The 17,761-nt window shown below is 41.4% G+C and overlaps 1 protein-coding gene across 1 annotated transcript in view; it reads right to left on the minus strand.

Annotated features, from left to right (window-relative positions):
- Positions 1-16,684, minus strand: part of LOC148538345 (uncharacterized) — a 231,790-nt gene extending 215,106 nt beyond the window's left edge. The window contains exon 1 of the mRNA XM_088454387.1: positions 16,555-16,684. Coding sequence (XP_088310513.1) covers positions 16,555-16,684 — 130 coding nt within the window. The remainder of the gene's footprint in view (positions 1-16,554) is intronic.
- Between the last annotated feature and the right edge of the window lie 1,077 nt (positions 16,685-17,761).

Here is a 17,761-nt window from a genome sequence, read left to right on the forward strand (position 1 = left end):
TACAGAGGGCACTGCATAGGGGGGGGGGGCGCTACAGATGGCACTGAATAGGGGGGCCTGCTACAGAGAGCACTGAATAGAGGGGCCTGCTACAGAGGGCACTGAATAGAGGGGGGCTGCTACAGAGGGCACTGAATAGAGGGGGGCTGCTACAGAGGGCACTGAACAGAGGGGGGCTGCTACAGAGGGCACTGAACAGAGGGGGGCTGCTACAGAGGGCACTGAATAGAGGGGGGCTGCTACAGAGGGCACTGAATAGAGGGGGGCTGCTACAGAGGGCACTGCTTAGAGGGGGGCTGCTACAGAGGGCACTGCTTAGAGGGGGGCTGCTACAGAGGGCACTGCTTAGAGGGGGGCTGCTACAGAGGGCACTGCATGGGAAGGGGGGGGCGCTACTAGGGTCAGTGCATAGGGGGACTACTGCTGGGGGCACTACTACTGGGGACAATGCATATAAGGACCACTACTGGGGGACCACTACTGGGGCATTATATAAGGGGCACTACTACTGGGTCTGGGGGCACTATATAAGGGACACTACTGGGGGACTCTATAGGGGGCCCACTACTGTGGCATTATATAAGGGGCACTACATAGGGGGGACTACTACTGGGGGTACCCCCTATGCAGGCCTGGGGCATTATTTAAGGGGCACTAAATAGGGGGACCACTACCAGCTGCACTGCATAAGGGGCATTACTACAGGTGGCACTGCATAGGGGGGACTACTACAGTGAGCACTGCATATAGGGGACCATTACTGGGGGCACTGCTACTGGGGACATTGCATAAGGGCCACTACTACAGCGGGCAATGGAAGAGGGGCATTACTACTGAGGTGAATTAAAAGAAAAAAAAATGTTTTTAGAGTGACGAGAAACTGTGGTATATAGGGGCCCCCACAAGTTTGTTGCCCAGGGGCCCCCACAGGCCTTAATCCAGCCTTGGATGTACCACTCACTCAGGCTGCCAGCCAACACAACCCCAGTCCGGAGCCCCTGTACCCCAGTCCGAGTGGTCTCCTCCTATCTGGCCAGAAGATATCTCCAGCCATCATCAACATTGCATCAGGACTGAGTGACCATACCTCACTTGTCAAACAAGAATATCCTTACTACATGTACTACAAGAGGTAGCTGGACGCCGCTATTCTCTCTCCCCCATTCCACGCTTAATCACTGATGATTGACATTACCATTAAATTTCATATAAGGAAGGTCTCAGCACAGCGTGAGATTTCAGTGGGTAATTTCAGTGGGTATTTGACATAATACCAGATAGTGCACATCTAGCACTTTTGGTTTTAACATTTGTACATGTATTCGTATTTTGTTGATTAATTTCATGTCTACAAATACATTGATTGATTTACAAGTATCTATTCAGTAAAACTATATTCGCACCTACAATCGTATCCTGTGTATCATCCTGTCATTCTATGGCCACTAACCGTATATTTAATAAGGTTTAGCGCTGAATGCTCAATTCTTTATATGTATCCTTATTGTACATTGTCACACAGCAGTACCCTTATTACACATTATGCCACACAGTAGTACCCTTTATTCACATTATGTCACATAGTACCCTTATTACACATTATGCCACATATTAGTACCCTTTATTCACATTATGCCACATAGTACCCTTATTACACATTATGCCACATAGTACCCTTATTACACATTATGCCACATAGTACCCTTATTACACATTATGCCACATAGTACCCTTATTACACATTATGCCACACATTAGTACCCTTTATTCACATTATGTCACATAGTAGGGACCCTTATACACATTATGCCACATTCCCTTATTCACTGCATACCAAACAGTTCCCTTTATTCACTTTGTCACACAGTATTGCCTCATCCACATTATGACATAGTAATGCCCCTTACTCACATTATGCCAGCCACAGTATAGCCCCTTACTCAACTATTCATCTTCCATTCAATAAGCCAGACCCATTTTTTCCTCTCTCCAGCCCTTTGGGTTCCTGGGAAAAGAAACCCTGGCTCCCAATTGGTCGGTTGCCATCTGTAAGTAGCCTTCTATGGGGGCAGCCAGTTTCTGTTCGCCCATCCTACTCAGAAAGATCTCTCCTGTCTGGCAACCTCAGGAGTTACAGCAACACCGAATGGCTGAGGAGCAGGTGAATGGGCAGTGATGGCTAATGGGTGGTGCGATGCACCCCCGGACTACCCCTTAGTTTCGCCTATGGATGGCAGCCCTGCCTCTAGGGTTCACATGCCAAGTTTGATCTTGTTATCTATGTAGGGTGATAATGTCAGGTTCTGGAAGAAAACTGCACATGTATTCCACAAACCTTGATCCCTGATATTGGGGAGTTTGGAAAGGTAGTGTTGTCTTTTTGAACCACAACATCAGCTACTACATCTCATTTTATCTTTAGAGAACCCATAACCTGTGAATTAACCAAAACATGCTTAGTTCAGCCAGGGGGATTGCTAAACCAGACATCAGGCAATATGCAGTCATTGTTAAAATGGCTCTTAAAAAAATTTAACTGTCGCTGATATATGAAGTGGGTGGTGTTTTGCTTTAACCACTTTCCTGGCATGGTTGCATCATTTGTTACACCATGCCGTGCATTATCTGATATGGTTGTTAATGTGACCTGTCAGTAACACACTGTGGGCAGCTGTTGGAAGATAATCTTCCAGCAGCCCCTCTACATCCCTGCACCCTCACCCAGTGACGCCTGTACTGCGGATCACTGCTGATCAATCAGCACGGCAGGACCCCCCACCTGGTGGCTGCAGAGAGCAGCAGCCGCCAGGGAAGCAAATTAACCTCCCACCGCTTCCCAGTGTGTACCTGGCAGCTGTTGCTGGGGAAAGCAAAGTCTCAATGGTCCAAACATCGATGGTCCGATATATTAAAAATAGATGTTAATGTTAAAGGTTTAAAAAAATGTTTTTATATATAATCATGTTAGTATTAAATAGATGTTCTTGACCTAACAATAAAAAAATAAACAAACAATTTTGGAGCAGTTTTTGGGGGAAAAAAAAATTGTCAGATAGGTGGTTAACAGGGCCGTTGGATGAAACAGAAGTATAATGTGAACACAGTACTAGGGATGGGATTTATTTTTTCCCCATATTTGTTTTTTCAAATGTTGGTTGGTGTGCTACAAACAGTGCGCAAGCACAGATTTGCCCTGTATGGTTTTTCACAGCTTTACATTGGAAACTCCAATAGGCAGACCAGCTCACATTCTCTTCCATTGCTAGTTACTGTACTCTCTCATATGTTTGCATGGGATGCAGTTATTATACCTACAGCCAGCATCCCGGCTGACAAAAACCCGGTGCTGTAATGCCATTACCCAGCCAGAAGACGGCGCTGGAATACAGACAGTAGTGGACAGCCGGGATGTCGATCGGGAGTATAGCGGTCTGGTTAGATCTTAGCCTTGGGATTTCATACCAATTCAGTTTGCACTGTCCTCTCTGATTTCATAGCAATGTGGAATACAATATTTTGCTAGATAAAATGCAAATACTAATCACAAGACCTTGGGGGGTAAGAAATGTGACAACTGTCCAACAATACTTCACAAATAAATAGTTATTTCTGGTGATTTATTAACATGTATAAAATTATACATGTATGGTTAGAACAATTAAGCCTTATACAGCCAGTGGAAATTTAAGATAATCCTTTACTCACAAAGCAATTTACACCACTTTCAAAAATGATCTTCAAAGAGTAAATTGTAATGAAAAAAAATCCTAACCTCAACCACCTTGAAACCAAATCTAAAAAAACCCTCAAAAAAAAAAAACAATCACTCCTGTATTACTACACATCCATCAACTGGGTATAATGCTGTACCAAGGAGAAACTGTACTTCCATGATATACCTGTTCCATGAAATTCTTGTACATTCATAGTTAAGGGAAATCCTTTCTTATAGGAACTTACAGCATTGAGCACATGCAAGAGGCTATTGCAGAAATATTTCAGTTATGATACATTGGACACTAGTAATAATTACCATCCCAGTCAGATCTCTTCATTACACTTAATTAATGAAACTGGCTACAGAATGTAAATTATTTCTCTACAAATTAGAGGATTTCAATGCAGATAACCGCCTCTGTTAAGAGATTTGCTCACATGTATGAGGAAAGCAGAAGGGAATCAATCGGTGGACTCCTCAATTCTCAGCAGTCTAACTCACTTAAATGAAACATTCAGCTAAAGTGATTTATTGGGGAAACATGAACAAATTAGTTTTTGCTTCTGAGTTATTAAAAATGTGTGCTGCCAGAAAATGTGCTCTTCCAGCCTGGCAGATTTGAGAACTTGGTTCCACAGAATTACGTCATATTCATCATGCAATATGTTGAATCTAATTATAATTGTATGATGGCAATAAAATATTTGGACATAATGAAAGTCACTTGTCATGTGTTTTCAGTTTACAGCCAGAATATTACACTACATTTTCTATGTTTTTCAACTGTACAATATAGATTTTATTAATTTTTTTCAAAACAGATTTCTAAAATTAAATGCTAAATTTATGAAATTCTATCAATTATGCATTACAAAAAAACATGACAGCATAATAATGGGACGTATATGACTAAGGGGTCTATTCTTTAAAGGAAAAATATCCCCTGTGATAAAAAGGAATGAACTCGCTACGAGTTCAAACCTTGTATTGAAAGCATTCATCACACCTCCAATACTTATCACTTTCGAAAAGCTGCTCATTTGCGGAGACAGCCTTTCAGAAAAAAGTAGAGATATGGTAAGAACTTACCTTTATCTTTTATTCTGTGGAGGTCCATAGGAAACCTTGGGGTATAGGTGATGACGTACATATCCAGGCACCATGCAGTTAATTATTTAATTCCAGGATGCAACGAGGCCTCCCTCTATACTCCGCCCCCGGGCCTCCTCAGTTACGTAGCAAGCCAAAGGCCGGAGGAGGATAAGAGAGAAGAAAGTCTGGAACACACTAGAATCACATTCTCACACAGGAGACAGAAAACCAGTGACCAGAGCGAAGCCTATCTGAAACACAGGTGTGTCAGGGCAGGTGCCCTGTGGACCTTGTAGACAGAGATAACAAAAGGTATATCTACTTCTAGGTCCATAGAAGGTCCACAGGAAACCTTGCGGATTCCCAAAGTAGTAACCTCAAGAGCAGGGAAGCTCCTGTGCAGAAAGGAGAATCTGCCGCCCATAAGAAGCATCCTGAGTGGCAAAGGTATCAAAGGAATATTACCGCAAAAAAGTCTGGATAGAAGACCACATGGCCGCCTTACAAAGCTGTACAGTCAAGGCACCACGAACTAGCTGCGCACGAAGGGCTTACAGACAGAGTTGAATGAGCAGTAACAGAGGGCGGAACTGGAAGGCCCTCATGAATGTAAGCCTCAGAGATAGTCATGCAAAGCCATCTAGCCAAAGTTTGTTTATTGGCTTGCCATCCTCTAGTGGAAACCATAAAGAACAAACAAGGAATATGATTTCCGAAGAGAACTGGTACGATCCACATAAATCCAGAGGGCATGTACCACATCCAATGAGGCCTCCCCTACCGAGAGGTCTGAGGAGTTAAAGGCCGGCACAATAATTTCCTCATTAATGTGGAAACTAGAAACCACCTTAGGAAGGAACCCAGGGCGAGTTCAAAGCAATGCCCTGTCCCTTTGAATAACTAGAAATGGGGAAAGAAGAGAGATCCTAAATCAGAAACTCTTCTGGCAGAAGCAATGGCCAGCAAGCCATTTGAAATCCACTGAGCCCAGTGGTTCAAATGGATGGCTCTGGAGAACCTTAAGGACAACAGCCAAATCCCAAGGCACTACAGGAGGAACCAAAGGGAGGCTGGATATGAAGGACCCCCTGCAGAAAAGTGTGGATGTCAGGAAGAGGAGCAATCCTTCACTGGAACCACGCTGAAAGGACCAAGATATGGACCTTCAGTGCAGCAAGGCGGAGACCAAGGTCCAAACCAGCCTGCAGAAAAGCAAACTCTGGATATCCTAAATACCTGGGGGACATAACTTTTTGGATGACACCATTCAAAATAGGTATGCCATACCATATGGTAAATTCTAGCAGAAGCAGGTTTACGTGCTCTGAGAATGGCGCTAACCACAGAGCCGGAAAAACCCTTGGACTTTAAGAGGGATGTCTCAAGATACACGCCATCAAAGACAGACGACCCAGATCTGGGTAGAGGCAAGGACCCTGGAACAACAGGTTCGAATGATTAGGCAACAGCCACAGAGTGTCAATGGAGAGACTACAAAGATCTGAATACCATGGACGTCGAGGCCACGCTGGAGCCACCAGCAGGACCACCTGCACCCCATAGCGTCCAGCCACAGCCTAGAAATCCTCAGGGGTCCCTGCTAGCCAAGAGGCACAGATCAGTACCGGCGTCTCAAGACCAGCAGGATGACGCGGCCGTGCGAACTTCACCTTGCTGGACTGTTCACGCTGACTGCACATAGAAAAAAACTTGAAAATTTCAGGGCTGTTCATAACAGCACCACTGCAATACAGTGACCAGACTCCGGCCGGTCACCAAACGAAACTGAGGAGCCTCCGGCCCGAGGGCGGGGTATAGAGGGAGGCCCCGTTGCCTTCTGGGAGAGAAAAATTTAACTGCATGGTACCCAGACGTCTACATCACGTACAACCCAATTTTTCCTGTGGACCTTCTATGGACCCTGAAGTAGAAAGGGGACGCCATCTTCACAGCCTGTCTTGAAGTTGCGCATGCACAGCTTGAAGACATGCTACAAAAAGACAGTGAAACAGCAAAGGAGTCCAGTCACCCCCCCCCACCCCCTCCCCCGAGCTCTCACCTGCTCCTCTTCTCTTCGCTCTGCTAGAGTATGGGGACTGTGGAAATTATCGGGGGACAATTTCAACCAGGAGATATCACTGATATATCTTGCGTTAAAAGAATGATTACTCTGGCACTTAATTTCTACATAAATAGGTGAAAATGTTAAAACTAATTCTCATACACAACTCAGTTTAGATGTGTTTACTTTAAATTAAAAAAAAATAGTTAATCTGCTGCTGTGCCCATCTAGCACAAGCGCAGAGAGCTCGAGACAGGCCACCCTCCCCTCACAGCTGGCGCCCAGACAACTCCTCTTCTCTAAATAACAGATTATAGAATGACGAAGGGAAGAGAGATGGACGAGAGACACAGATGGGGGCAGAGGATGAAGGGATATAAACTATTGCTATTTTCTGAAAATGTAAAGTCTTAACTGAGTAAAGCACAAAAAAAAATTACTGATATTGATGTTGGAATGTGACCAACTCAAAGAGCGCCAAAATAGGCAAGAAATGCTTTAGTGATAAACGGGTTAAAGAATATGGTCATGGACTGACAGCTGTAAAAAAAACTCATTGTGAAATGAATTACTTAATCAAAGGCAATATCAATAACCATTACTGCTGGATCTTTATGAAGTATACAGTAATTTATACAAATATTTAGCAGTACAGTAAGTGGATTGTCACTTAAAGTACATTTTAGGCCTTAATATAAATATGCAAGTAGAGCATGTGCTGTAGTCAACACACATATAAATATTTGTTGCTTTGAATTTAACTATGCTGGACTGCTGAATGCAGATAACTGTTTGGGGTCTAAGAGTCATAGCAACAGGGCCGGATTAACGGTGGGCGACAGGGGCAGTAGTCCCGGGGCCCCCACACATAAAGGGTCCCCACACAATGGCACAGTTCCGCCTCCTACGACCCACCTCAGACCGGCGTCAAAGAGGGAGACCCCATTTGTCGGGCGCCCGCTGAGATTTTACCACCAGCGGGTGTCCGCCTCCCTCCCTGCATCGCCAGCTGGAGATCACTCCTGAGCTCTGGCTTCCGGCTCCTGCAATGTGCAGTTCTCTATGGGAGAGAGGTCACTTAAAATGGAGCAATATTCCCTCTAGAAGAGACCATGGTCAATTTGGATGAATGAGTATAACCTCCTAACTTTCAACTCACACATGGGGGTTAGGAGCGGGTCAGTTGCAGTTGCGACTTTGTGGAAACGCCGGCAACCTCACTTCAACTTGCCCACTTTGTAGCCCGATGTTATCCAGAACACATGTATTTTTGTACTCAGCTTAGAAGTGCGGCATATAACTGCATTTACTCGTGGCTAACTGAATTGACCCCATGGTATGAGGCTGAGCTGATTAGCAATGTTAAAGGGCGTTTACATTTTTGAATATACCCTGTAAAACATGTGGTAATAAGTATAGGCTCCCTCAAAAAGAGGGCATTACCTATCTAAAAACGACAATCCTCTTGATATAAACTTGGTGCTATTCACTTAAATTTCTTAAATAATTTTTTAAACTGCAGAATTAGAAATCGTTAAGCACAGATGGGGCATACTGTTGCTCATCCCAATGGGTATACAATATTTGTCGCTTGTACATAAAATGCAATAAAATAGTGATTATGGTTATGTGTTAGTAAATTCTAGTGGTAAACCACAAACATGATTGGCAGACTGCACTCCTATCCACATGTTACATTTTCATATGATCTTTATTGACCATTGTCATTTATGTTCCATATATCTATTGATACAGTGCTTTTGCAATGAGCAACAACTAAAATCTCTTTTCCAGTTGTGTGCTAAATACAGAATTTCTAAGCCTTTAGTCTGGTCTCCAGAGAACTGCCAGGGAACCAAGGAAACAATCAAAACGCTAAAACAAAAACCTAAGATTTCAAAATGTGCTTTGATAGCAGATTTATATTAACATTTACAGCTCAAAACATTTGCAACCAGAGGGTGAATAAAATAAATCTGGGAAGCAGAGGCTACTGCTAATTTGCAGAATAATTCAGTGACTGTAAATATCCCCACACAGGATTCTGGCATTTTGCTCTAGAAGCTGGCCTGCTTAGATCCCTCAGGAAAGGTTTAGACGTTGAGCGTCAGATGGCATGAATTTGATGACCATTAGTTGAGGCAAACATTGTACATTTCACAAAAAGTTATTCTATGGTTGATCGCCTCCTTTGTGACCTGAGAGGTAAAAGGCTCACTGACTATAGAGAATGACATTTTTTGATCTAAAATAAGAAAGACTGTTTATTGAAAGGAAGGAGTAGTAGACAAGTGTTAGTAATGCAATGATGCTGGACAAATGTGTTTAGAAAACTCTGGTTTATTTCAACCTGTAAATCTCCTGACACCCTGCTGTACAGCTCTTGATTTTTGAGTATCTATACACACTTACACAATATGTTACTATGTATACATCAACATTGACAAAAAAACAAAAATAGGTTGGTGATTAGAGACTGTCCACAGTTAAAACCAACAGCAGAAGATCGGAAAAGCCGGCTGGTAAGTACCCTAAGCTCTAGGCCTCCCCACACCACCCAAACCCTGATCCTCCCTTAGGGGTGCCTAACCCCAACCTTCACCCCCCCAAAACCTAACCCGGCTACACTCCCTAAACTCCGCCCCTGCTGCAAACGCTAAGGACGCCCGGAACTTACCTCGTTCAGGCTGTCTTTCGGTGTTGTGATTCAGATAGGCATCAGTATTTTGACGGTTATCTGAAGTTTCCAGTCTGGCGTCTCGTGTCGGGATATACAAAGGCAGCATTTAGTCCGCCAGTCTATAAACCACATACCGTCCAGAGGGCTTAACCTTTATTTGCAATGCCGAACACTACAAAAATAATCAAAGATTTATTTTTTTAAGTGAAGTTTATTAGCTGTACAGTAGTTATAAACTAACTTTACAGTTCTAGGGGGGAGATGCATCAAAGCTTGGAGAAAGAAAGTGTAAGGAGTAAGTACCAACAAAGTAGCTCCTAACTGGCATTTTTCAAACAGCATTTAAACTGAGTTAGGTGCCGATTTGGTTGGCACTTTATACTGTATCTTCAAGCTTTGATAAAACTTTCCCCTTATCTCTCTCCAAGGCTTGATATAATTTCCTTCCCATGCTCAGGCCGATGGTTGCCCATGAACAATAGGAGTCCCAGGTCATAAACCCAGTAGTCAGGGACAGCTGTTATAGGAAGAACTGTCCTGAACATAAATAATGCATACAGTGTTAATAAATGCCAGTATGCATGTAATAAGGGGCGAGACATATTGCATAGAATATGTAGGATATGATATCTCACCCTTAGATAGGCAATACCAAATTTTGAGAGGCTTTGTCAATGGACCCCATGGCTTTGCCTGTCTAATTTAAAATTTCCTCTATTTATAACACCAGAATCTGTGAAACTATACAGTTGGTTAGTGAGGCCATCTGTTTGTTACATATAGATTACAAGAGTCACATCTAGAATCAAAAGTGCTACATAGGTCACAAAATAATTCACAAAGCATTTGAGTGCAAGCAAAAAAAATGTTAATGCTATGCAGAACAAGACATGCAATGGCAAAGATAAATCAGCTGTGTCACAGACAGCCACAGAAAAAAAATGTTGGTATATTGTTTCAGGCGCAACAAGGCATTCAGCTGCAATGAGAAGTGGTTCACCACATTAGCCGCATGTGACCCTATCACAATCAAAGGAATTGGGAATTAAGGGCTTACAGCTACAAAAGTTGGAACATTAAAAGCCTGCTGGAAAATTGGTGACTAAAGAACACAGAAACCAAAAACTTGCTGTATGTAGCAGAAATGGGATCAATTTTGTCCTAAAGCACTTTATTTCTCTGAAGGAAAATCCATTGTGCAGAGCAAAAAAGGGACCACAATATCAACAGGCACATGGTGTTGTCAATTATATGTCCAGGTGGGCCTTTTGATTTTTCACCAGCACAAGCGTCTATTGTTCTCAAGACCAAGGAATGATTCGATAAATTATTTGGCTATTTCTGTTGCATTCATACTGGGAAATAAGTAATTTGGAAATAAAACAATCTGTTCTAGATAATGTGCCCAGGCTGCTGAGAGGCAGGTGAACTCGCATGTGGATGGCATGCCCACCAGACATGTCATTTGTAATTGTGAGAGAAAAGGAACACCAAACTTGGGGGTGTAGTAGGTGATTTGTCTATCTGCAGATATAAGATTGATATTGCCACAGACTCAAAGGGGAAATAGAGAAGGTACTGTATAAAGCTCCTTTCAAAAGACTGTAAAATGTCTTGTTGTAACCATAAGATGAATTAATATTATATTGAACAAAATGAGTTATCTACAGAAAATAGATCTCATCAGGATCAGCAATTCAAAAGAACCGCTAGATGCAACTGTATTTTAGCCATAATTACTACATATGTAGCTTTTGATGTATATGGAGCAGATGCTCCGACTCTTTTAATACTCTCTGGCAGAAGATGGGTCTCTTGGAGGAAATAAAGCTCATTATTAATTTTCTCTAAATACACCACATTTTTATTACATTAATGGAGGAGTTAAATCGACCCACATTAAAATACCTAGGGGTTTATTTACTAAAAGTCGATTTTGGTAGATTTTTGGTCGATTGTGTTTCAGGGTCTAAATCACATTTACCAGAATGATTTTTTTACTTTCTTTAAACAAGGTAAACAAAAAAAAAAACAACAAAAAAAACTAAATTGTGATTTAGACAAAAAAAAAAAAAAAAAATCGAACAAAAGAAAAAAAAAACAACCCAAATCAACTTTCAGTAGCTATACCTTTAAATCACATTTACTAGCAGATGATTTTTGACATTGTTTAAAAAAAAAAAAAATCAAATATTACGTTCGTAAATTATTTAGACCACGAAATACAAAATAGATTTTTAGTAAATATACCCCTAATCTTCAATTTACTCATATCAGTAGTGTACAATGGATTAAGGGCCTGATTTAGCAAGGAACGTATGCTAGCGACGCACGCACCCAGCCGCTGCGAGAATATGCTAATACATATGCACGGAGACCGCAGCACAAGACGGAGACGTCCAGCCCCATATTACATCACCCATCTCCCTTTACTCAAAGCCTGACCAGTACGCAAGATAGCGTAAACATCGGTAACATCGAGAACCAGACCACATTTGCATAATAGTAGCTGACCAGACCTCGCGCAGGACCTGCACATCTCCATACACCTACTACAATAACAGAGCAGCCAGCCATCCCATAATAAGTGAGTCACTAAAGCCATCTCCCGTTACTCAGCGCTTACTCTGCAGTGACCAGCGGACAACTGCAATACTCTGCAAACAGATAAATACAGTGGCAAAAGAGGAGCTATAAAGTGTTTAAAACAACATTTTAGTCACAAAGCCTGCAATTTGGAGCTTCCTGGCCCTTAGTGGAGCCAGTTAGTAAGGTCCGCCCTTAAACATCATTACTACTCCAAATACCCAGGATGGAAAGCTAGGAGGCAGTCTTTTAATACCGCCAGGGGTAAATAAACAAAGGGGTCTATTTACTAAGCAGTGTTAGGAGACAGAGTGAAAAGTGATAAGAAAGTGATAAGGTGCCAGCCAATCAGCTCCCAACTGTCATCTCAGAGGCTGTGTTTGAAAAATTACAGTTGGGAGCCGATTGGCTGGCACCTTACCACTTTTCACTCTGACTCCTAACATTGCTCAGTAACTAGACCCCTATAGCTGGCCTTACACCTACACTATTTCGGGCCGATTGACTGATTATCGCGGAGTCATAAGATGGATCTTGTGAAAATCGTTTATTAATTTAGTACGATACGATGCGTGCTCCCGCAGCTCCTATAATCGAATCTTATGATCAGATGTGCAGCACATCTTGTCCATCGTATCGTGTGCAGATCGTTCTGTTTATTTTGTTCATGCGATCCATAGTGTGGCATTTCAAGTAATTTCAATGACTGTTTCCCTTATGAGCCTGTGAGACACAGGATCGATCTTACGACAGATCCTGTGATAAGATAAACAACAAACATGCTGCCGGGACTGCCAGGGAGCTCCGTGGATTCGTAGGGAAATCGCATGATGATATACTCTTAAGCTGGCCAGCAAAAGATAGGATCAACGACATATGTGCACCACCTCTACAGATCCAGCAGGACAACAGTACTAGAGAAAGTACCAATTTCTACATTTACAGTACTGTATATTTAAGGCGTTTTATGTTACTATATTTTAAATGGCTCCCGATAGTCTTAACTACTATAAGCATTAAGATATGTAAATTGTTTGTGTTGTTTTAAGTGTTGTTAATTACATTACCAAATAGAATGATTAAGTGTTTATTGAAGAAAACTGCAGATCTTGCTGAGTTCCAGTAAAATAAATAATTCCATCTTTTTGTGTATTTTACTAGTCTAAAAATGTTTATGAATGTATTATGTTAAACTTAATTAAAACTTAGACAAATTACACTGTTCCAACTTGTTTGAAGACTTACCTCCTGATAAATAGAAACTTACTTGACAACAGTCAACGGTTACTGTAGCAGGATTACTCCTTTACCTCTGACGTGGAGTGTGATCATCTACTCCTTCTGGTAAGATACCTGAACACCACAACACCACCCTATACCACTTGGCGGGGTATTACACACCGCTCTACTAGGATAAGCCAACTGTACCTTTCATATGGTAATGGAATATAAATACAAAATACAGCACAGTTGTCTTAGAATAGAAAGGGAAGGCAATACACCTTTACAAACACATAAAAATGAAATATTAAGAGGAAAAAAAACATAACAGAAAAAAACAGTACCAGAGCATCAAATCTGGTAAATAGTTACAAAATAAATTAACCAAATATAAATCGAACAATTGGGATTAAGAAGCTCAAAAGTGTTGGAGGGAAACTAGGGTTAGGATAGTGTGCTGGATATGGAGGGAGTCTCAGTATTGATTTCCACATGTTCCTCCTATAGAGAGGCAGCTACGTCCATAGTGCTAGTAACATCTTTAAATAAGGCTCAGTTGAATAAGAGCAGCCGTGATTGATTTAACAGAGCAAATTTGCGCCTTTTTTGTATTAATCTAGAACAAACTGGAAAAAATAGCTTTTGAGCCCTGGTGAATTCAGTTGAATAATCTTCTGATGAAAAAGCTTGATGTCATTCCACATTTCATTTATCCCTGGAAGCTGTCCAAAATGCTTCCTTATAGACATAGTTCACTCAGTGAATTATGATCACATTTGGTCTGGAATTTGTCACATCTTCAAGAGGACCAATCTGATGAACCTGTTCTGCCGCTAAATGTTTGCAACAGTTTTGAATTCCAAGAAGATCAGGCAAGATGGACCGTAAGAAATTATAGAGTGCTGGACCTTTCAGGGATTCCTGGCAGGCCAACAATTCAGAGTTTATCGCATCTGGAGCGGTTTCCAGCTCGTCAATATTATATATTGGGCAGTACTGTCTTAGTTCCACTATACCTAAAAAATTGTCTCCCATTTATGCTCAGTGTCAGGCACCCTGAGATAACTGGAGAATGTGGAATTTAATTTCTGACAGGAACAGAAGAATCTCCATGAACACTGTCTGCTCACCAGCAGCAACAGCCATATTGGTGTCCATGATGCAATTCTCCTGGTGGGCCCTTTGAAGTTTCACTGGCATGTGTGTAGAGAGAAACGGAGCACATGCGTCCGGCGGTATTTCATACCGATCCCTTGACAGGGCAGTAGCGTGGTGCAGTAAGGAAGCTGAGATAACGGTCGTGAAATACCTGTGTGCCTGTGCGGAGCTGAGCTAGGAGACAACTTACTGCAATGCTGCTTAAACCAGAAGACCCTACTTTAAAGTTTTAATGATATGTTGTTTCTCCTCAAAGATTTATATATACGACCAATAAATATATTTGGACCCTTGACTCATGTCAACAGATATCCACAGACATGCAGGTAAATTCATGTTTCACATACTTAGGACAGCCATATAAATCCCAAGTCATCATCTGTTCAACACAGTCCATTATTTTAATTAAGGGGCAAGCTCCTACTCCTTTTCTTTCTATTTTGCAACACCCAACATTCATAAGACTTGTACAGAAATGGTCTACAAATATGAATTTGTATCAGTCATTTGGGCTGTAATCTTCATGGAAGGGCTTTGATAATTATCCCTTCAACCTCAGCTGAGCCCTGAGACATTAGTGCTGATCATATTCCAAAATCACCCATTTGTTTTTTAAGCAGTACTCACACTAATGATAACTTGCTTTCTCCAACACCCTTAGCATTTTCAGAAAACACCATTAGGGGTCAATCCTATTAGCAGCGATTATCTCGCCGATGCGAGTCATCACGGCAGTGGCCGCACTTTACAGCTGCCCAGATTAGCCAAATTTTGCTCGCAGCTCCATAGGGCAGCGAGCAAAGTATAGCAAATTCAGGGTAGAGTCGGGCTGCAAAGGGTGCGATGTGCCGGGCCGTTGCAAAAGCACATCGCACCCTTTGCACGGAATGGGATTGACCCCTTAGTCTTTTTTGATCATCTAACAAGTCAAAAATCAGGGCATGATTCAGAATTGTACGCTTTTATTGTTGCTGTGTCTTTGGACGCATCAACATTGAGAAAATATTCTAATCCTGCAGGAGGCTTCTAAGGACAAAGGACACCCCCTGACAGCATCTCAGCTCCGAGTGCTGCATCTAAAGATGCATCGCATCACTATCTGTTGCAGCCTGAGGGCATCTCAGTTAACCTAAATGAATTCAGACTGCCGGCCGGGAACTGCTCAGCCGGAGCCGGGAAATCTCTGTATACATAGCCTTCTTTAAATAATATCTGTATGCATGTCAAAGCTTCAGTATAAAAGGAATAATGCACTTCTAAATAAAACTATAGATATTAGAAGTCAGCTGGGATTTCTGTGACCTTAAAATTATATTTAAAAAAAAAAAAGTATTTGGCCTACAGCCAAGTCAAGTATAAAAACTTGTTTATATCATGTATATTATTCAGCTCATGGAATACCCACAGTCTGATTATGAATTTGATCAATGATTTTCAATTGCACGTGTTTATAATTAGCTAAAAAGCTGCACAGTGCATGCAACCCACAGTGTGCACGCTCAGAGTTGCAGTAGCGATTGAGATTTGAGACGTGGTATCAGATTTGTTTTGGAAATGTTTTGATCGTTCCTTGGTGGCGAGTGGTATGTGGCTATTCTGACTCATGGAGATTCACACAGTCTTATGGGCATGTCGTGGTGCAAAACAACTGGTCGCAAAACTCAGATGCTTAATAGCTTACATTGAAAGCCATGCTCTGACACATCCTGCACCCAGCATGAACCATGTACTCGTTTTGATCGTGCATCTTATGGTAGAGTCTATAGAGGCACCAAGCGGGAGAATTCCTTCTAAAGATGCACAAAGTGGGCTTCCCAATCCTTGGACATTCAGATGTACACTTACTAGCATTAGGATAAAGTTGCAGAAGAGATTACTGCAAAAGTTGGTACAGTGGTTGCAGCAGCATACAACTCACAATTAGCCCCATAGTCTGTTATAAATACATTTTAGATAGTGACTTAATTTGCTCATTAAATGAACTTAAATCAAAATAAAAAAATAACAGTTACACAACCAGTTAATAAGCAAACTTACTTTCGAGAAGGATCTTCATATTTGTGCCATGGAATAAGTCATGTAGGACATTACTGACATGGCCACCGAATTCCAAAAGACGCATATTAATCCAGGCTGTAAACCCATTAACTCTTGTTTGTGTGGCCATTGCTTTCCACTTTGTCAATTCAAACACCCTAAAAACCAATGGAGTATTTTTAAAATCAAGATTACTACTACTAGCACAACTTTATAGATGTATGCACATTTTCACAAAAAGACAGACCGATACATAAATGCTAGGAAGTGCTGGTTTGCCACCTGTTTAAGCATGGAAATTTGGGATACTCCCCTAAGTAATTTAAGAGGTGTGTGAAGATTGGATCACTATGTATAGGGTGATTCTCTGTGCGATACATTTACATACATTCTAGTATGGGAGAATGATTTAGGAGAGAGACTTTTTTGGGGGGCACTCACTTATAAATATTCATTGAAATAAAACTTTTTTAATGTATACTTTAATAAAAATTGACAGTGGCACATCAGGTGCAGTTCACACATGAGGTGCAGACCTTAATGTGAGATATCAACACAAAACATGAAAAGACAAAAACAGACTAGAACAACAAAAAAACCTGTTTAAAGGTAGTATCATATGTAAGAAAGCTAGTGAAATATAGGGTATTGCCAGAAGAAAAATGGGGATGTGATCACCATTAACTTACTGGCTGTATCAACATTATGGTATTTATAGTCTGCAATATACAAAATTTCAGTGACCAGTCATTTTTTTTTTAATGTATACTTTAACAAAAGTTATATTTTATTTCTATGAATATTTATAATTGAGTGCCCCCCAAAAAAGTCTCTCCTAAACCATTCTCCCATATTTGCATATACTCTCAGGGGAAGCACCTCCACGCCTGACATTTGTGATATCCTGATTAGGATTCAATTCTGAATACCGTGGATTGATATACTTTTCTATATCTATACTACTTCTGCAATCCTGTGCTCAAATTATATCCCCCCACTTCCCCTTTCCTGGTCTCTGATACATTCAAGTACGTAAACCGTTACTATACCACAATATTTTTTAATGGTGTCCACGTCTTAAAATATACACTAGAAAATAATTTCACTACAGTAAACCGCTCCTTCTGGAATGTTTGAAAACTCTGCATGATGCACGGGACTCAGAGAAAACAGGACAGCACTGAGAAGGGTACTTTAAAGATCAGAA

This window comes from Taudactylus pleione, unplaced genomic scaffold (assembly GCF_031769625.1).
Source record: "Taudactylus pleione unplaced genomic scaffold, aTauple2 ptg000040l, whole genome shotgun sequence".
Classification (NCBI taxonomy): Eukaryota; Metazoa; Chordata; class Amphibia; order Anura; family Myobatrachidae; genus Taudactylus; species Taudactylus pleione.